The sequence below is a fragment of the Mya arenaria genome, chromosome 14 (genome assembly GCF_026914265.1).
Source record: "Mya arenaria isolate MELC-2E11 chromosome 14, ASM2691426v1".
NCBI lineage: Eukaryota > Metazoa > Mollusca > Bivalvia > Myida > Myidae > Mya > Mya arenaria.
Genome location: NC_069135.1, coordinates 32,258,459 through 32,280,742, shown reverse-complemented (window position 1 = coordinate 32,280,742; position 22,284 = coordinate 32,258,459). Strand labels below are relative to the sequence as shown.

General features: G+C 35.0%; 1 protein-coding gene across 1 annotated transcript; it reads right to left on the bottom strand.

Annotated features, from left to right (window-relative positions):
- Window positions 1-12,736: 12,736 nt before the first annotated feature.
- LOC128218281 (microfibril-associated glycoprotein 4-like) lies at window positions 12,737-22,284 on the bottom strand. The gene is made up of 5 exons (XM_052925915.1): window positions 22,131-22,284; window positions 16,817-16,899; window positions 15,644-15,812; window positions 13,746-13,973; window positions 12,737-13,107 (listed from the first exon to the last, which is right to left on the bottom strand). Exons 1-5 carry the CDS (start codon window positions 22,237-22,239, stop codon window positions 12,944-12,946), a joined length of 753 nt encoding a protein of 250 aa, XP_052781875.1. The 5' UTR covers window positions 22,240-22,284; the 3' UTR covers window positions 12,737-12,943.

The following is a 22,284-nucleotide window of genomic DNA, read 5'->3' as shown; positions in this document are numbered from 1 at the left end:
TGCCCCTTGGGTCAAAGCTGGCTCCACCCCTCTTTACATACTTTCTTATTTTTGAAGCTTGAGCAAAGAAATTTAGACCATGTGTACAGTTTTGAAAACAAATATCAGTGTTGTGCTTGTATGACCTTTTGACCTTTTTTAAAATTATTTTTGAAGCTACAGCAATGAGAGTTAGACCATTAGTGTAATTTGCCAACAAATATCAATATTGTCCTCGGATGAGCTATACTATGACCTTTTGAACTACTTTCTTATGTTTTAAAGCGACAGTAATGGAATTTGGACCATGGGTACAGTTTTTTAAACAAATGTCAATGTTGTGTTTGGATGACCTTAACCACTTCAACATTCGACAATACTCGATCATAGTTTAGTCCCTAGTTGTATTGCTATAAACCAATGAACTCATTCATTCTCATTAAAGATTAAAGGTTTGAAACTTTCACTCGGGTGAGCGAATTAGGGCCCTAACGGCCCTCTTGTTTATACTCAGAATGCCCCCCACCCCTCCTTGCGTTGCGCATATATGTCGGTCGGTAGACCAAACGATGGGGGGGGGGGGGGCGTATAAAATCTGGCCCTATAAAGCCTTACAGATAATCAGCTTTTAGAAAATCTTTCTGGTTTTTAATTTCAAGTGTAAAAATATGCTTATATTATCTTAAAGTCATCGTTGAAAATCGTGTCATTCCGCACAGAGAGACACGTATGAAAAACACGGCCCTAGGGTCTAACTTTTTCAAATTCTTAACCAATTTAATAAATTTTAAAATTTTAGTATTGTTGTAAAGAAGAAACAACAAGTTTTAGAAAATATTTTTTGTTCTTGATTTCTAGCGTAAAAAGTAGGCTAATATTTTCATCAAACGATGTATAATTTATAGCAAGTATACCTTAAGGCCTCGGGTCCTCGAACTTGGTAGGTTTGTTGGCCATGACCAGCATATGACCCTGATTCTGAAGTCAGTTCAATAGTCATGATCTTTGTGACAATGAACACAAAAAGCTTGTCCGATTGATTTAAAGTATGCTTAGTACTCAAACATCGTATAAACATGTAGGTTGGTCATGACCAAGAGACGACCCCTATTGATTTTGAGGTCGAAGGTCACAGTCGTGATGTCCTTGGATACACAAAGTTTGTCCAATTTATAACTAGAGCATGCTTGTTCCTACGGTCCTTTAACTTGGTAGGGAGGTTGATCATGACCAGCAGGTGACTTATTGGTTTAGGGTCAGGACACAGTGACCTTGGATACAAAAAGCTTGTTTGATAGCTAGGGTATGCTTTGGCCTATGGTCTTCAAAACTGAAAGGGTGGTTAGTCATGACCCCCAGATAACCCCTATAAACATATGTTGTCTGGGAAGTAACGTAAGAAAGAGTTGGGGCCCCGTTTTTGACTTGGTCAACTTTTACTTTAGTTACAACCACTAATTCTTGACGGAGTCCTATTGCAACTTAAATTTGAATTTGTCTATAGTTTGTTCCGACTATAACTACATGTAGTGACCAATACTCAAATGGATTAAAACTGATTTTGGTACACATGCTTAACACCATAAAATACAGGTCAAGCTGAATTACGTTTGACGGAGTTATTTTCCCTTTTCAACCTGATAGAATTCGCCAAAAATATGTAACTCGTGAAAGGGTTGAATGATTCAAAATTATATATTGTACATGTTTAACACATTAAAACGGAAGTCAAGTTCAAATTTGGTTACAGTCCACCATTTAGACATAGTTTTGGTCCATTCAAAGCTGCAATCTCACAGATATACCAGTTTTACAACTTTTTTTTATTTTTTGTCTTGGAAAGAGCTATTTTTTGTTTAAATATCTGCAAACCAATGATATAGGATTGCTAACAAAAAATCAGATCGTAGATTCTCATATTTCCGTTCGAAAATTAATGCTTTATGGCTTAAACCGTTTCTAATGGTTTAAGAAAAACGCACTAAACATCAATTTTTGAACTTAAATATAAAAATCTGCGATCTATTTTTTGTCAGCAGTGTTATATAACTGTTTCCATGGATTTTCGCAAAAAACTGTTTCGTTCCAAGGCAAAAAAAGAAGTTGTCAACACGTTCAATCTGTGAGAGTGCAGCTTTAAAACAAAACCAAAAGATACGGTGTCCGAACCAAAGTAAAAGATTAACTACAGGTCAACTTCGACTTTGGTTACATACTACCAATCCTTTTTAACAAACAAGTGATCTGAACGATAAGTTATGAGGGGTTCGACGGATTTAAATAATGTTGAGTACACATGTTTAACGATATAAAATACACATAGAGTTTGACTTTTGAAATGGTTTACCAGTCCTGTGACAATGCGGCGTATGAGGGTATAAAAATACGATGGAAAAAACTGGTAAACGTTACTCCTATGACAGCTCTACTTTCACCTTATCAACATGAAACTCTTGGAAATACTGTGCTGATGGAATCTAAGTCAGGTTGAGTGGGTCATGTCTGCTCACTAGGCGAAAATAATTGTGATTCAGGTCACTTGGCACAAGAAATCGTGAATTGTCTTAGTGTATTTGTGTCGGTGAAATCTAGATGAGTTTGGATACAACAAAAAATTGCCCTATAAACACTGGCAATTGTGGACGCGATACAAATTGTATAATTCTTATATGACCTAATTGAAACTTGCTCAGAAATTGTGTGTACATGAAATCTATGTAAGTTTGAAGATTGGTCATATCTCGCTAACACTTTGCCAAAATATGTATGCTCAATCATAGAAGACGCTAATGAAATCAATAGATTGATTTATATATCAGATCAACAGGAAACTTTACTTGTGATACATGTCGTTGGAGTATGGGTTCAAAACATAGTCACCTAATGTTCGTATGACCGACCTTAATATTGCTTTAAAACAATTTCAACAATGCAGTATTTGACTGCCATATACCCCGTTGAATTAAGAACAGTATCAACTTTGCCCTACGACAAAGGATAAAATTGAAAATTAACAGAGGGCAATTTAAAAAAAATAATTACTGCATTTAAGAGTATATGATCTACGACCAAGAATTATATCATTCTAAAACAATGACCTTTTCATAGCACTCTTTTATCTTAACTATCATACATGAAATATCATTTCGAAGTATTCCAGCAAAAGCAACTATTTAATTTGTAACAATACTAAATCATAAAACATCATTATCCTCACAAAAATTATTGTTAACAAACGCCGGCAAGAAAATTTTAAAAAGACGTTACCTTTTTAATACAAAAAGCTTCTATTAATCAATGACATTCCATATTTTTTAGAACGAAATTCAGTGTTACTCAAACGGATAAACCTTTGCTGACAAAGACATGGTTTCAACATGCATTCATAAACATGTTTATGTATATTATTTTCAAAATGATACAAAACATTCCTGTACTGCCAAATTATCGAAATACATGATATGTTTTGTAAAAATACAACATGGAAATTTCAAAGCCGATGAAGACACTTTAAGCCATGAACTATTAATTTACATATAACATGTATATAATTCTTATGTTTATTTTAATTTTGTATGTTGCAGAAAAACTCAGAATTTTGTATGTTGCAGAAAAACTCAGAAACTAGAAAGTACTAAATTGTAGCTTATGTATTAATTCGTGCCAAATGGAACAAACCATTATAATTACAGACACTAGCAACCTTGTTCTTTCATTATCATGATTAATTTTAAGTTTTAATCATATATCCATGGTTATACACAAAACTTTTGTTAACACAACATAGACAAGAAATAATTTGCTAGATGACTAAATATCGATTTATTACAAAATACTGATGGCTTGTCATTGGCTTATTAGACGCGGCCTCCAGTCTATAGGGATACATGTTTGCAATTGTCAATGGGGAAGTGTAAACAGATAAATTTTAGTTATGAAAAAAAAAGATTTGTTAATGATATCAACTCTTATTCAACTTTACTTAAAATTTGTCGTCAATAACCGTTTTGATGCGTGTAAAACTTCCAAAACGTCATATAAAACGAATAAGCCTAATGTTTAAAACAGGAAATTAAAAAAAGTTATTCTCTGTTTTTGTATTGACTGGTCGTCGGTCATACGAGTTCGTTATTTTAGAAATTTACTTTCTGTGAAAACGATTTATATACACGCTGTGGTAGTAAATAAGCATGTGAGAATTTACGGGTATATTGTGAATAATAGTTTAAATTATGCATTTGATAACAAATATAAGTGCCTTAACGCGACATTAATTGACTATTTTAAATTTAAGTGATATAAAATGGAAGCACAAAGCTTAATTCACACGATTTTACTAACAAATATAAGTCGCAATAACGAAATTAACACAATTTAAATTTAACTGATATAAAGTGAAAGTTCAAAGCATAATTCACACGATTTAAAACAAACATTTATGAATAAAAGTAGGCCGAAAAGGATCAGGCCGAAATGATATCTCGGCCGAATCGACCCGACACCAATAATGTTATCGGTGATAATGCAAGGTACCAAACTCTAAAATACATGATCAGATTCGTTTAAAGTGATTAACTAAGATTTTAACAACAATTGCTGTTTTCCTTAAGGTATCCGGGTTCTTACAATTTAAAACTTCACCAAAGTTTAAGATATTAGGTCTTTAGTAAAAACGAGTACTTGTGTATTTTTTTCTGGTAGGATTAAAAAAATGGACATGTAAGTAAATAGTGCAGTTCGTCACCGATATCGTTTAGATTACAAAACGTACACTTTCTGTTGACATGTGGTACAGCATTCTGTCTCCATCTACCGACTTCGATAGGGAAATTATAATTACTAGTGCGGCAATGCAAGAATGCAAAACGTAGAGATTTGGGTAAAATATTAAGGTACTCCTCAAATTTAATATAAAACTTAAACAGAGAATACATTTTACCCTTAGACGAAAGATTAAATTCTTAACATTCAATAAACGACCATTGTTTGAATAATAAATGTTAAGATATAAAGTCAAATAAACGTTTACAAGATACAAGAATCTTTATTTAAAGTCGGGTATGTGTAAACAAGAAACATTAGCTCAATGAGCTATTTTCCGAAATGAATAACATACATAACATCTTAAAATAACAATGACCTTGTGACCTGCAAAAAGCATCTATGTTAAGATGAATGAATATTGGAGCAAGTATTTACAAAAGCCATTCGTTATCATATACATGCGTACAAATACAAATAGTAAAATTGGATTAGGGCATCGAAAACAGTGATAACATCAACACAGTTTCCCGGCTGTACGGGCAATTCACACGCGAACGGTTCCACTAGTTGACATACCACTGTAGAATGGTTAGTTCTTTCAAAAGAATAACTAAGTAACCATATACATTGAAAAAACAAAATTGTAAGTAGCAAAATATAAAAGGGAATAACGTTTATCGCTTCAGTGTTAATGAAAATAATATTTAATTATTTCTGAATAGAAATAATTATATTTATTTTGGCCGAAATAGCAGGCAGTTGGGCTGCTAGGGACGCCGCGATCGCTAAGTAACTTATGGTACGCTTCGATTGTTTCAAGTCACGCGCTTATCTTCCTTTCTCGTGACGTATTCTGAAGCAACAGGCCGCTTTTTTTAAACGATTTTATATCCAACTGAATCTCAGAACTTAGATAATAATATTGATACATCATGCCGGAAAGAGGTCGAGGGGTAATGAGGCGGAGGACGAGGGGGCTATTATCGGATCCAAGCCCGAACACTAACAGCAGCGAAAAAGGTAAACGCGACATTGTGTTGTCAGACTGTAAATTTCTAACAAATAATTCAAGAATTTGGCATTTTTTCACCAGCAACATTTCCTTAATCCTCCGTCTCTGATGCCCATGTACCTTCTCTCTCTACTTTAAATGACATTTCTCTCCAATCTTTAAACGAAAATTCCCTCCAACTACCGTCCAACCACAATTGTCCTGTCCTTTGCAATGGCGTACATACAGACCTTGTAGGCCTGGGCCTTCAACCCCCCCCCAAAAAAAAAAAATAAATAAATAAAAATACAATAAACACTAGCTTTTCAAACACATCAAAAAGTTTGATCTATTTTAACCAAAGCAATATTGTTTTTTTTTTTATTTAGACTACGTACAGGGTGTATTGTTTGATTCTATTGCAATCATTTCAAATATAATTGAGTGTGTGTTATGTGCATATAAAAGTCCCCAATCTCTGGAATCATCGGGTCTACAAGTTTTTAAAGGCCCTAGCTACGCCTCTGCTTTGGTATTTAAAAAACGCCCACACACCAATTCGCCTTTCAGTTGACGATGTTTCCATCGGCGTAGCTCCAATAAGCACTGTAGGCCCGGGGGGCGAAAGCTACACTTCGTTTTCAAAAATGAAAAATACAAAACGTCCAAATCTGCTATAAAAACTGAAAGGTAAGGGGGGTGACAGCTTAAGCCTTCTTCACATTTAAGTTAACACTCCAGGTTAACTAAGCATATTTCTTTTTTCACAAAAGTTTAGTGCCTGCTTTTTGAAGACAGTCGAACCATTCAACATATCGATTTGATAATATTTTTACAGCAACCAGCAAGCGCAAAATTTCAATGAGCGTCTGTTTAACAAATATAAAGTTGCGAAGCGGGAGTACATTTTGAAATGTATCCCCTTACCCCGACCCTGGAGATTCCGATGAATCGTGGAATGATGGCTTTAAACACAGACTTTTATCACAGGAATTAGAGTTGGTCAGTGATTTCAAATTTCCATCGAGGTACGTGTGGGTAACAGATATTTAATCGGAGTTTCGAAAAATTCGGACAAAAATGAATTATTATTATCTTTGTTTATCATAGAACAAATGATAGTAAGGAATTACATCATAACCTTAATACTTTATATTTTGCATTTCCTGCTGTATGGATATATTATGTTCGTAGATACTTCTTATTCAAAATCAACACATACACATGAATAACAAACATCGATTTTGACTGATAAACTTCTTACAAAATATAAATGCATTTATGGATAATATTAATTACTGGTAAAAAGATTGTAATCGTGTATTTAATAGCAGAAAGCGCAAATATATCAAATGATTGGTGAATGCTGAAATATTGACTGTGGTCTACTATAGTCTCATAAGGTAGAAATACCGTGTTGTATGCTCATTTCTTTCAAATTAAACTCGGTATCCTTCAAAAGAACCATTGTTTTCGACATTTATTCATCCTTTTTGGAATAACAATGTTATTAGTTGTGGTAAATCTTGTCACCAATTTATGTAAACGATAACGCTATGCTGTTCTACAGTACATTAATAATCACCCACTCCTTTTCTTTTATCACAATGGCCTTTTCACCCTTTCACCCGTCAAGCAAAATGTATAAATATATACTATGTTTTACTGTTACTTCTTGTATCAGTATCTGGTTATCAAGTTATGGTTTGCGAGTTCCACTTAATAAGTAACATACTAACTGATCAACGTGATACGATTCGTGTTATCACTTAGCAAATCATAACTAGATGACCAGTTACTGCTAAAAGCCGAAAATGCATTAATAGATAAGTGGTAATACGAATCTTAACTTCCAGTTGTTATGTTACTTATTAAGTGGAATTCGCAAACCATAACTAGTTAATCTGTTAATGTTGTACAGCTAAAAAGGGTAATAGGTGGCAGTTCTGGGCACGTTCATGCCAGTTTTTAGTTTTATGATATTTATATATCTTGCCGAAAAAGTTTCGCGAATATAAGTGCTTAACACGAAACAATTCGCGAACGTTTAACAGGTTATCTTACGGCAGTTTCATGCCATCATAATATTCTACTATGCAAGTCATGTTGTAAAATAATGCTTCATGTCACTTTAGAAATATTGGCGGTAAGGGGAGACAGTTTAACGCTAGCTGGTTGTCCGAGCACATATGGCTACGCTCCTCCCTGAAGAAGAACGCTGTGTTCTGTGCTTGTTACCTTTTGTTTTTAAAAGGTGAGAATGAAAAGACATTTATCAGGACCCCTGTTAACGACTGGGAGAACTTTTCAAAGCTTGTCAAAACGCATGCATCGTCCGCAAATCACAGAGGCTGTTCTATTCTTGCTGAAAATTGCATTAAAAGATAAGTGGTAATACGAATCTTATCTTAACCAGTTGTTATGTTACTTATTAAGTGGAATTCGCAAACCATATCTAGTTAATCTGTTAATGTTGTACAGCTAAAAAGGATAATAGGTGGCAGTTCTGGGCAATTTTGTTGATATATCAAATGGCAAGGCTCTCTCCATTAATCAGCACTTGTCATCGTCTATTAAATGCACAGAGGAGCGAAACTGGCATGTGCTGTATGAAATTATTGAAACCTTGGTTCTCCTAGGAAAGCAGAACTTTGCTGTAAGAGGACATACTGAGGACAGGAGTAATATTATGGCAATTTTGCAGACCAAGGCAAGGAATGATGTAATTCTGGCAGATCATCTTGCATACGCTCAATTAAACGCAAAGTACATTTCGCCGGATATTCAAAACGAACTGTTGGGTATCTGCACCGATCAAAATGTCATTTTAATCATATCTGACTGTAAACGGTTCGGTTTCTTCTCTATTATGGCTGATGAGGCAACTGAATGTTCAACATAGGAACAACTTTCTGTTTGCGTTCGTTTTGTTTCAAAGGTAGAAGAGAAGCATGTCGTTCGTGAACAGGTTTTAGGGTCTGTCACTTGTAAGTCAATAAAGGGAGTATATTTGGCACAAGACATACTCAAATATCTGCAAGGCACTGCCATGGCTTAGATATTTTGAAGATTCGGGGCCAGTGTTATGATGGCGCAAGAAACATGGCGGGCAAGTACAATGGTGTTCAGGCGCTCGTCCGTGAAAGATTACCACTCGCTAACTACACCTTTTGTATGTCGCATTGCCTAAACCTGTCATTGGTCCACAGCTCCAAACCTCCATGCGTCAGGACCATGATGTCTACAGTGCAGGATGATTACTCTGCAAAACGCCTCACAGCATTTGCCGATGAACTGGCAGAAGACGTTGTTACAAACAACGGATGAGCAGGGCAGATGCGTTTCGTACATTCAAGAATGCCTACCGCGTTGTTGTTCATGTGCTCAAAACTCTTCAAGAAGATGGTGACGTCAAAGCCAGCGATCACCTCAACGCTCTACTGCAGTTCCAGTTAATTGTTACTCTTGTGGCAACAGAGCACATCTTGAGCAACTTAGTAAGACTTTATAATATAAAAAAGATAACGTATTTAAATGGGAAAAATAACACATAACAAATACATAAACAATTAATAACTTCATGAATTTGAGAATTATTCTCATACAAAACGAGTTGAATCCTTGAGATTTATGTATGATAATTTATAACTCAAAGTTAATAATCAGTTAAAAAGTATCTGTCTATTTTCCTGTTTTGTTCATACACGCTGAAACAGTGACTTTATGCATAAACATAATATATACATAACTCATATACATCTAGGATGACATGGATCTGTTGGAGGCAATCGAGCAAACGAAGGTGGTCATGCATATATATCGAGCTGAGAGGGACGACCCCTTTTATGAGACGCCCTTTATCAGGAAGCTGTGACCTTAGCTGACGAGTTCCAGGTACATGTGTAAACATATTACTTGTATTTGCATGTTGATTTCATGTGGTTGCCGATAAATATATGTATTGATTCACTCGTGCATACAGCAAGGCGATATAATTTACAGTTCAACGAAACACAAATAATAAAAACACATAAGTTACAGTTCGAAATGCATCGTGTTTTTGCCAGACTGCAGACTGATAATTTTAATAAATTGTGCTAGCTTTGATATTTCGATTTAAATTTAATGAGATCCGAATTCAGATATACGCGGTAAACTTCTAATAGGTATTTTGCATTCTTCTACCGAACGGTTTAATCGATTCGGCAATAAATGATATCGATTGAATGTTTTATTTTTGTTTTACCTAGATTGACCCAGCAGTGACAAGACAAGCGGCCAGACAGAGGAACAGGGCGAACTATGACGTACAGGACCCCAGTCGGTATTGGAAGGTTTCCGTCTTCTATGTTTTGACCACCTGCTTCAAGAAATGGATACTCAGTGGTTAATTCCGACCAAATATGAAGGTCTCCAGCCGGCCAATGTGGACAGGATCTACGAGGCCTATGAACCAGACCTGCCCAAGGCTCGGCAAGAGTTCAGCGAGGGAGTAAGTAGGTGGAATCTGCGATGGCAGCTGCATGATGGAAAGCCGAAACACTGCTGGCGACACAAAACAAGACATCGGAGGCAGCTTACCCCTGCATATACATTATACTGCAGATACTGCTGACCATGCCTGCCACATCCGCCTCATGTGAGCGTTCCTTCAGTTCAATGAGGCGTATTAAGACATACCTTCGTTCTACAATGACCGGCGAGAGGCTATCCTCACTTGGTGTCCTCCATATTCATCGCGATGTTGAGATAGACATTAATAAACACATTTGCTTCAGTTAAATGCAGGAACTTTGATTTCATTTAAAGACCCTCGATATATCATCGTCAACAAAGTCAAATAGACACGCTTGTTTAACCATTACATACTCATTTTCTATTTTGAAGCTTTTTTGACAAGTTAGTATCAAAGCTTTGTATTTCAGTTATGTTACTTTACATCGTACGTAAGACAAAAATAAATTTTAGTCAAGTGCATTATGAAGCTATTTTTGATGACAAAAAAAGGCTCCAGATATACGCCAAATCGCACAATATCGGATCTATAGTTTAACAAAAATTCCCCTACCAAGTGGGCCTATACTTCTTAATAGGCTCAGCTACGCCCCTGGTTCTGTGTCTCGTATAGTCTTGTTTGGGTTTGAAATTGGGTTTGCGCTTAAAATTAAAAACAAACAAACTTAAAAGTTAAAGTTTTGAATTCTGGCCAGATAAATCACACTCATGGCGCACGTGTTTACAACAAAGCATTATTGTTTCGTTGCCAAATTTGGTTAAGTGTTTACTTAACAAAGCTACATAGCGGTATGACCCCCGTGCAGAGATAAATATAATAACAACATGCAATCAAGACTAATTTGAATGCAGAGCATCAAAGGCGCCGCGAATGATTTTTGAAACATGACTAAAAGAAAGCAGATGCAGTAAAACAGCATACCAAGGTTGAGGTTTCTGGGTACAAGCATTTGTCAGTTAAAGAATGGAATCGCATTTTCAGCTCAAAGTCACCACGACCTTGATTTTTGTTCAACTTACGCCAAAACGGTTAGGGTGCTGGTCATCTTTGAAGGACCTCTACCAAGTTCGAGGTCTCTTGACTTAAGCATTTTTCAATTATTGATAGGAAACTGCGTTTTTTCAGCTTACGGTCACAACGACCTTGACCATCGATCCACTCACCTCAAAAGCAATGTGTTTCTTCTGCAAGTCTTGACCAACCTGCCTACAAAGTGTGAGGTCCTTGGGCCAAAGCGTCCGCCAGATATTGATCGGACACCTATTTTAAGCTTAAGGTCACCACCAACTTGATCTTTGATCCACTTACCTAAAAAAATACTATGGTTCATCTGCTGGTCATGACCAATCATGATACCGAGTTTAAATTTGTTTTCTGGTCCAAAGCGTTCGTCAGATATTGAATATAAGCCTATTTTCATCTGAAGGTTACCACGACCTTGACCTTTGACCCACTGACCTCAATATCAGGAGAGTTAATATCACGGTTAAGATGTATCCCTGAGTGGAAATCGATTTTCAGTTGAAAGTCATCTTAAGGTCAACACAACATTTACCTTTGACGAATTGACCTCAAAATCGAAAGGCTTTATATATGAGCCGACGTGAATGTATGCCGGTACATCGAAAGAAATGATTCGTAAAACCAATAACAACAATATAAATTAATCGTAGTATTGTATGTGTAATTTGTATTACTAAGCTCAGATTCCCAGTGAAGTGTTTTATTGGATAAAAAGTTTACTCCAGGGGGTAAGTCCTTAGGTTTATTTGCTAAATTGTAATAACTATGAGATCTACTTGTAGTGTAGTTAAATGTAAAGATTTTGAAATTGTAAAACGTCCATATACATCCAAGGTTGTTTTCGATGGAAAAAGGCCGAGGTGTTCCGATCGATTAACAGTATTCAATATTTATATATAATCAAGGCAATTAACATGCATGTGTTAACAACAAATCATCAAAAGTATAGCCAAAACCACTAAGCACGTTGCACTGAACTCTCAATGAATATACTGCGTTATGTTACATCTGAAATAGTGAAGAAATAGTGAACATCTTTGTTTGAAGTCTTCATTTTAAGCAAAATGTTGCCTTCCGACGTAGCATTTATGACGTAACTTATCACGTTGTATATACACACACTAATAAATAAATGTATGACTTTATCAAGACGACGGAAGAGAAAAAAACATTATTTTGGAAACAGGTCCGTCGAAGTGTTTGAGGAAACTATATAATCACCAAATCAAATTCAGGTAATAAAACGAAGGCGGGGCTCTTTAAGCGGCATAGATTGCCCTTTGTTTCATTTAATATGGTGATGAAAAAGAAAAGTTATCTTTGTTTTTAGTCATCATTCGATTGGAAGCAAATATTGCCTTCCGATGTAGCATATATGGCGCAATTTACCACGTGCTATACACACACTGTATCAAGATAACGGAAGAGAAAAACAACTTTTTAAATAAATGGAAACAAAGGCGTTATAAAAATATCATTTCATGAAACATAAACCACACCTTGAATGCGTATTACATAGGATGGACAGGAATTGGTCACATGACGTTTAAAATTTACAATATGAATATGCAAATTTAAAAAAAAAATCTGTAAAGATTAGGATGTCACTTTTAAGGCACATTTAAAAAGGGTGTGAAGGAGTTGATAACAGTAAATAGTAATCCACCAATCTAGGCAGTGGACAGTTCCATTTTGATGTATTTCAGGGAGTAAGCGAAACCATGCCAGTCCTTGTAGTATATGCCATTGTAATAGCTCGCTGGTGGTGTGTAGCTGCCGCCACTATAGTAGTGACCAGTGGGCAGAGTAAACGTGCAGTAGTTATACCACCAACCTGTAATGATTGGCGATTGTATCTTGAGGAGTTAGATGAGACAAGACAATGAATGACCTGGCCCCATTTTCTCAAAACTTCATAAGTCCATTATAACAGGATTAAGCTAAGCTGACTAATTTTGTTTTTCAATAATTGCATAATATTTACTTCTTTCAGATTGTTTATACTTGAATAGGAATTATTGTTTACGATAAAAACAATTATAATAATTTTTCATTGACCAAAATCAAATTTAAGTATGTTATTTGGCTAATAGGAATAAGTTACTGAAGCCTATTAAGCTTAATAAGTTTCGAGATATTGGGGCCCGGGCTATGTTTATGAACATTATGCCAAAAAAACCCGTAAAACAATCATTCTGTAAGCGCAGTCAGTAGTTTTCAGTAGTTGTTGCTGGTGCTGATGTTTGATATTTATTATGCGCATACTATAACGCTTAATTATATAGAATTATATATGTGAATATTAAATAACGAATTATTTTATAAACATTTATATAAGATTCGTATATAAAGTTATTTTCATTGAAAGGACGCAATTCATGTATATTCTGATCGTTAACGCCATTGGCCGAAACTGTGTGTTAATAATAATACAGTCCAGTATCAGATGAAGCTAGTCAGGCAGCCACTTACCTCCGCCCTGATTTGTTGCACAATTTTGAGTGTCCGGTTTGTCAGGCGTCGCAAAACGCGCGCCGTTGTTGTGGTAGAGATTATCTGGGAGGTCAGAGTTCGCAGAGTGGTATCCACCGATAGTGAGCCGGTACCCTTCGGCAGCTGTGCCAAGGCGAAAGTTATTATAGCGGACAACCTTGGTTTGGTTTGACCAATCCTGCATCGTCAGTGTCAGCACGTTGTAACCTTTAGCACGAAATTCATATGAATATGAATTGTCGAACATATTAGACGTTCCATTTCATGGGATACAATACTGCGTTTGCCGAAAAAGTCTAACCCGAAGGCAAGGGTAAAAACGCTTGGCGCTCAATCATCAAATACAACGGTTAAACTGTAATTTCGTTTAGTAATTGTTGGTTCGTCAATATTTCAGCATATAACTGAAAGATAAAAACAAAAGTGTTTAACCCTGAAACAATACCTTATATTAGGAAAAAAATAAAACACAGAAACTCTACAATCAGAATGAAAACAAACATTTCTTTCACAATTTTATCAAAACTAGACCATGCTAAAAACACCCGGAAAACACTTCTACCAAGGTAATTGTCTCTTATACCAGTGTGTGTATACCACGTGATAAATTACGTCATTTATGCTTTCAATTTTGTTTCTAATGATGACGAAAAACAAAGATATCTTCTCTTTTTCTTCACCATTTTAAATGAAACAAAGGCCAGTCTATGCCGCTTAAAGAGCCCCGCCTTCGTTTTATTACCGGAGTTTAATACGATGATTAGTTTCATCAAACACGTCGACAAACCTGTTTCAAATATAATGTTTTGACAGAGTTCCGTTAGACGGCGGTTTTGTGAAAAGGTGTTTTATGAAACTATACTCTGAATCAAACTATAATTAAATATCGAAGGCGAGGCTGTATAAGCGGCGTAGATAGACTGCGCCATGTTTCATTTAATATGGTGAATCAATAGTAAAGTTGTCTTTGTTTAAAGTCTTCATTTGAAGCAAAATATTGCCTTCCGACGAAGCATTTATGACGTAATCTACCACGTGGTATACACACATTGTATACCAAATCACGAAATCTTTCTAGAGTGTCTGGATTTCAGTCTATACAAAACCTTCTTTTCTATGTATTTTACACAGTAGTGTTAAACCAGAGGAAGTATCCTCAAATACCCTTCTTATGCAGAATTTGTATTTACAGTGTGTGTATACCACGTGATATTTTCGTCATAAATGCTACGTCGGAAGGCAATATTTCTCTTCAAATGAAAACTTAAATCAAAGATAACATTTCTTTAACTACACCATTTTAAATGAAACAAAGGGCAGTCTATGCCGCTTGACGAGCCTCGCCCTAGTTTTATTACCGGAATTCGATAAGATGATTAGTTTCATCAAACACTTCGACAAACCTGTTTCCATTATAATGCTTTGACAGTGCTCCGTCAGACGGCCGTATTGTGGAAAGGTTTGTCGAAGTGTTTAAGAAACTAAACTCTCAATCAAACGCTGGTAAAAGACCGAAGACGGGGCTCCGTAAGCGGCGTAGACTGCGCTATGTTTCATTTAAAAGGGTGAAGAAATAGGAAAGTTATATTGTTAAAAGTCTTCATTCGAAGTAAAATGTTCCTTCCGACGTAGCATTTATGACGTAATTTATCACGTGGTATACACACACTGATTTATATAATGACCTTCTTCCTCTTGTTGTAAACATATTTTTCAAATTAAAGGTCACTTGAGCGTATTGTTACTTCTACAAAGGGTTATTTTCCAATGTCTCAGAAATTAACGGTAGATAAGATCTTCATCTGCCGCACAAAAACGGGCCAAAATAACCTCACTGTTATAAAACCCCATAGAAGCGATGACCAATTTGTCCATACCTGCATTAGTGTACTTTGTCATATTTTGCAGACCAATCCAAAAATCACCTTCGCTCACATTGCCGAAACCAGAGTCGTAATCCTTATACGACTTATTGAAGGACACGAGACCGTACTTCTGCTGCATAATAACGTGCGTGACAATATTAAGACCAAAGTCGCAGTAGACCTGTGAAAAGAAGACAAGGACGCTAACTACATGTACGTGTGTATGAGAAACTACACAATAATGTCATTTTGGTAATATTTTACAATAATTAAATTCTTTGAATTGATATCCTCTGCCAGATTAAGCAAACTAGATGACAAGGAAATCACGCGTTGGTGAAATATTGCCAACCGAAACATGCAATACGCCTGCAGAGTAATGGACTCTTATGTGCATTAGATATGAGATGCTAGATTGTTTGCAACTGTTTGAAATAAAAGGATATTGCATATAGAGAAGCATTTAAATTTGACATAGTGACCTATTTTCTGACCTCACGTGACCCAGTTTCAAACGAGTCATCGATTTTATCAAGGAAAACATCCTGTTTTAGTTTCATACAGATCGAACCTGATATTTTTCCTATATGTTCCAAAGTTCTTTTCTAAAAATTGACATTATGACCTAGTGTTTGACCGATTTTAAAATACAGTGAGATTTCATAAAGAGCACCATATGATTACGTTTATTGAATAGTGGACCAAATAAAATGCTTTTGCTGTGTTTCAAAGATTGTTCTAAGATTTGACATTTAAACCTAGTTTTTGAACCCATGTGACCCAATTTTACAAGCATTTGAGACCCAGATAAGGTTCCGATGATATGGTTCCAGACAAAAAAATAAGATTTGACCTAGTTACCTAGTTTTGAAACCACGTGACCTACTTTCTAATTTATCCAATATTTCATCAAGGAGAACTTACTGATAAAGTTTCATGAACAAGGACAGTACTGTCATGTGCGCCCATGTTTCGTGGTTCACTGTTTTGGGTCAAGTCATCGATTCGGTGAGTATTGACGCTGTTTTTCTATTTGTTAAAACGATTCTATTAGAAAAACTTGTGCACTGAATGAAGAGCAATTGCTTGTTTACGATGACGCCTGATTAATATGATAAGTATGTCTGTATCAAAATATCTCGTGAAAACAACGTGCTCAATACGTGATTTTTTTATTGTGCTTACAGTGATTGGTTCAGATGAGTTGGGGTAGACAAGATACGCCCCTGGCTTTTGGTACTTTCCACTCTTTAGAATGTCATCGCAGTCTGAAAACGATCGATAGAAATAGTTTACATTAATGCCATACATATCAGTTAATTACTGGGGGTGGGGGTGGGGGGGGGGGGGTATATTTAGGTACGAAATAAACCTTCACGTTCCATTGTCATTCATACCGACAAAAAACATTACTGATATTGTGATGTAGGCAGTAAAGTAAAAAAAATCGTTTCCGTCGAAATTTATTTAAACCGCATTTTTTACGAGTTTCACTTGTTTGTTTTTCTTAAAATAATTCATACTGGTTATATTTCAAACTCTTGGCACCATATGTGGAAAAAAATCATATTTTCGGGTTAACTGAACAGTAAGTACTATCCTTGGAACATTTTAGTCGACAGAAAACAAGAATATCGCATTTTTGGCGCTGCTTTGGCAATTTTCGCTTAACTAGGGTACATGAAAAATAACACGAAATTTCTTGCAAAGTAGAGATATTTATAAACAAAAAGTAAATTGATGTTTTACATTTTATTACGAATATTTTAAAAACACACTCACACTTTTGAATGAAAAAATACACTAAAAAGGGTCATGATAACAACAAAAACATCCATTTATCAATGAAATATACGTTGCTATGAAAACTGATTTTTTAAACCATCCCAAAACAACTAAAAGAGTTTAGTTGCAAAGCTTCTGCAAAAAAATGTGTTAAACTGATGTAATCAAACACGCTAAACTGGTTTTAATAAGGCTGTATTTACTATTTAATAACCAACACAACAAAATTTACTTATATAAATAATACATGAAACAGCACTCCTATGGTAATCAAATTAAACAGAAGGTCACAAATCAACATCATAATACGTTTAGGTTGATTTTAATTTTAATTAATTGCCGCCACCGAAATGGTTATATAACAATATGCAGTTACGTGAGTTGCATTCATTACTCCGCTTGTATACTCGCAAGTCCTTGTCAGGATTGATGATATTAAATTGTGACTCATCACTACATATCACGAAACTCTATCGATGAGCACGGTTGTCGACCGCCCACTGGCGTCAAAATTGACGTTGACGCTGCGTGAGACGATAGGTCTCATGCAGTGTATGCCTCGCTATAGAAGCCGATTTCTCACTGTATGGCGGTTGATAATCCTTCCTCTACAGCATTCATAAGGCTCGACGTTGAAAACGCTGCAAAAAACGATCGCGGAGATGACGTATACGTATGATATTGTCTTGACGTGCTGACGTCACGCGAGGCGCACCTAACCTTGACCTGCCTGACACACTCCCTGTGTCATCTATCCGCTGTACTAAGCAAGAAATTGTCGAACGAGACACGTTAAAACGTCTAGCGACAACACTATATAGCATGATCAAACTCCATGCACGATTTCCATTTGTTAGTCTATGTATCTTTTTTTTATTATTTATATCAGTTTATTTCAGCACATCATATCATTTATTTTAATGGTTAACCTGCGTCTACGACAAAAATAACGAATTAATTTAAATTAACTTACAACTTTAACGGCAAGATCATTTAAGACAATCGAATGAATTCATTTCAAACATATAAAACTTACACACTTAAAATACTTAAATGAGGTAAAATGGCAGTCTAGCTCAGGTAAAAAAAGTAATAAATCTCTACTACAGCATCTTCAAACATGATTATTTTTTACATGATGTTGTTTGTTTCAAAGCCAAGATACAGTGTTGCGGTTGATAATATTAACATTCATTATAACCACAAAATTGGATAAAACAGTTAACTGCATTGTAAATGAAGAAACTTTTTTGATTGTACTTGCATGAAGAAATAAATATAATGTATTGACTGTTTTGAACTGTTTTTGACCCAGCAAGTTAAAGCATACTTTGATAAGATTTACCATTTACGTTCTTACTTTATTCGGGATGAGGAAAGGGTGAGGTTGTGCACACAAACTGGTTTAAATCCCCAGTAAATTTACATTTTACTGACCGTTCCAAGGCGATACCTAACACTCCTTGATAAACACACCTATTTTTTTTAGTTATAGTATATATGAACTGTGTTGGTTGTGGAGTTTTGTGCTGCTGTTCCATAGTTTTGATTTGTGATTGTTTGTTTTTGTGTTCTATGCCATTGGTGTTGACCCTGTGCCATAAAACGTGGTTTATGTTTAAACTTTCGACTACTAAGCTTGTTTCTGTAGTTTTTTTATACAAATATTGACTAGAAAATAAGATTTTCACATTTAGATCATATGCATATAACTAGACACAAGAGCTTAGGGCCTATTTTTTAATTTACAAAATGGTTTGGTAACATAATAAAAACATTCTTTTCGAGTTATTTCGAAAATTACGGCTAGATTGTCTAAGTTTTATATTTTTCAATAGCTCAGCTCATCGAAATGTAAGCACTGTTTGAAAGTATTTAGGCTCTGCCAGAAGATTTCTTTTGCCCTATGGAAAAGTTAAGTGAAAGCGAAAGTATGAATACATGTGTGATCTACTTAATAAATTATCAATGTTATGTTTTGAATAGTATCTAAACCTCGCAATGGCATTTGATATTGACATATGATTAACCCAAAAAGTAAAAATGTTACAATATATTTCTAAGTCCTTAATGATAAATAAAAATACATGAGGAGCAATTTCATTGTAATTATTCTATCATTTCATTATGTGATGGACCTTGCGAACATGTTGGTATAGTCACTGGTAACACATTCACTAAGTTCCATGTCAATGTACTTTTGGTGAGTTTATTTAAACTTAAACCCCAGTAAATTTACATTTTACTGACGGTTCCAAGGTGGTATCAGTACTGTGTTGTTTGTGGAGTTTTGTGCTGTTGTTTCATGTTTTTTGTTTGTGATTGCTTGTTTTTGTTTTCTATGTTTTTGGCGTTTACCCTGTGCAATTAAACAGGGTTTATGTTTAAACTTTTGGCTACTGAGCTTGTTTCTGTACTTTTTCATTTAAATATTGGTAAAAACAGTTTTTGAAAACGACAAAATATCTCAAAGCAACAATTAAATATTGCAACACATGTGAATAACTTTCACCTGTAACTTGTGTACATCTGATTTTTTTAAAATCAATTTTCGAAGTAGAGCCAATGTTTACGTTTTGCAGGACGACGAGACCAATGGCTTGATAATACCATGACTTGTTTTTGAAAAGCAACAACATACTAAATATGAAACACTTTGCAGAATCAAAATTAAACTGATTTAGAGCAGTGCAGCAAAATCATAAATAATTTTCAACTTTATTCTTTCGAAGTTACAGTAATGGCATTTGTTTTTTCGGATAAAGTTATGTTTCCTAGTTTATGAGAAAAAACATGTTTATGTGGCATTTCCATTTTGAGCTGCTTTTGGTAAATTGTTCACTTCTGTCTTAAACGATGGATTTCAAGCTCGAGTTCAACGTTCAATAAAATACTAATATGCTTTGTGGAGAACATTTTGGAAAAAGAATTGTGGTAAAGTTGACCGTATATTCCCATTAGAATTAAGAACTCTAAATCATAATGCACAGTGTGTTTACAAAACAATACAATATTCATTATTATGATAATATACGTCATTACAGAAAAATGTGTAGTACTCAGCTATGTCTGATTTGTTAAATAGAGTGGGTAACCGTTTACAGATATGTTTTGTCAATATATAATTGCTATATACTTGTACGTTTGTGTTTCGACCATATGTAGATAATTTGTAAATGGTCAAAGGCAAACAGGCTCTTTTAATAGATCGGATCTTTGGCTTAAGTTAAATAGATGCTAAATGTCTTCAAAATCATAATAAACATCGCCACTAAATATTGTGTTAAAGGGACTGTACACCAGATTGGTACCCCAATTATTTTTTTCTGTAATGAATCTCAGGGCAATTCTTTAATAGAATGTGTTACGCTTTGATATCATAATTGTAAAAAAGGTACCAAAATGTAAAAAAAAATGTGTCGGAGACCGGGTTCGAACCCGTGTATCCACTGAGCTACGAAGGATTACTCTGAACGAGTGGTATATTTAAGCTATATACATAACTTGGTAACATCACGTGATAACATCGACTAGCCAATCACACATAAGGAATGAATTCTACTAGGTAGACATACCCAGTAAACGTTTTTAATGGAAACATACGAAATAACTGCTAAACTTAAATAAATTGTAAACTATGTGGTACTTCAGTTAGTAAGTTTCAATGCATTGTACACATTAATACCAAGTTTATGTCAGTTTTCGACAATTTTCTTTTTTTTTGCAAATTGGTCATCTGGTGCACAGTTGCTTTAAAGTGGGTGATGTCATGTCAAACTCATTAAAGCAGCTTAACGGTCAACCTGACCCTAAGCTGGTCCTTATTCTCTGGTATAAATACATTTATATAATGACGCTGTTAACTTGTATACGTCGAATAATTAAACTGTCTGTTTGTCTAGTTCTGCTCACGCTGTGTCTTAATCTTATACATTATATATGTTCTCATTTAAAACGAAAACTGGTGAATGCGATATGCTACATTAAATGTTCACTCAATATTAAAAAACATTCTCTTTTAAAAAAAAGCGCAATTTGTTTACTTGGTGTACTTTTATTTCACAATGTGCACAAACCCCAATCTAGTGATAAATGATGCACATATAAAATGCAAAACAAACAACAATCATTTTGCGTTAAACGTTAAAGTTTCACTCTCTACACAATCGCATTTTTTATACTTAGTGCATTCTCGTATTTGACTATTTTGCATATATGGCATGGGTGTAAAGAGGCAAATGATTGTAGAAATCGCTGGTTCTTTCCAAAGACACCTGACAGTAGAGTCTCCGGCACTTATTTCTCAATTTAAACATTAAAAGATAACCCTATTCATAACTTATAAAAAATAACTTTGATCAGTTTTCATCGAATGTTTCGATTAACATAAGAGTGTCAGGGTCAATTTAACACGGTGTAAACATTAAATATAACATCAGCGTTCAAATGCCCAAAATGATTTGTGAAACAAAAATATACTGCTTGCTTTGTTTATTTAGGCTCCTACTTTAAGCTCTTTTAAGAAGGTGGTCCTATTTTCATATACACATACATGTAGCTTGAAGATAAAAATCAACTGAGCTTCACTCTGTCGCGAGCCCGTATTGATATTTGGAATATTTAAAATGATGCCATTCATTTATATTTTGACATTATTCGTTAACAATTACGATTCTGAATATAAACATTTATTGTATATTCTTATTTGACGTACCTTTATATTGAACAACATCACCAACGTTCAGGGCAGTTTCATCACCTAATAATATGCACTTTATAGACCCAAGGCTTCCCACAGCCAGCAATGATAGCAACAATAGCATGTTTTGTCTGAGAGAGCTCCCATCTATGTGATATGTCAAACTTAG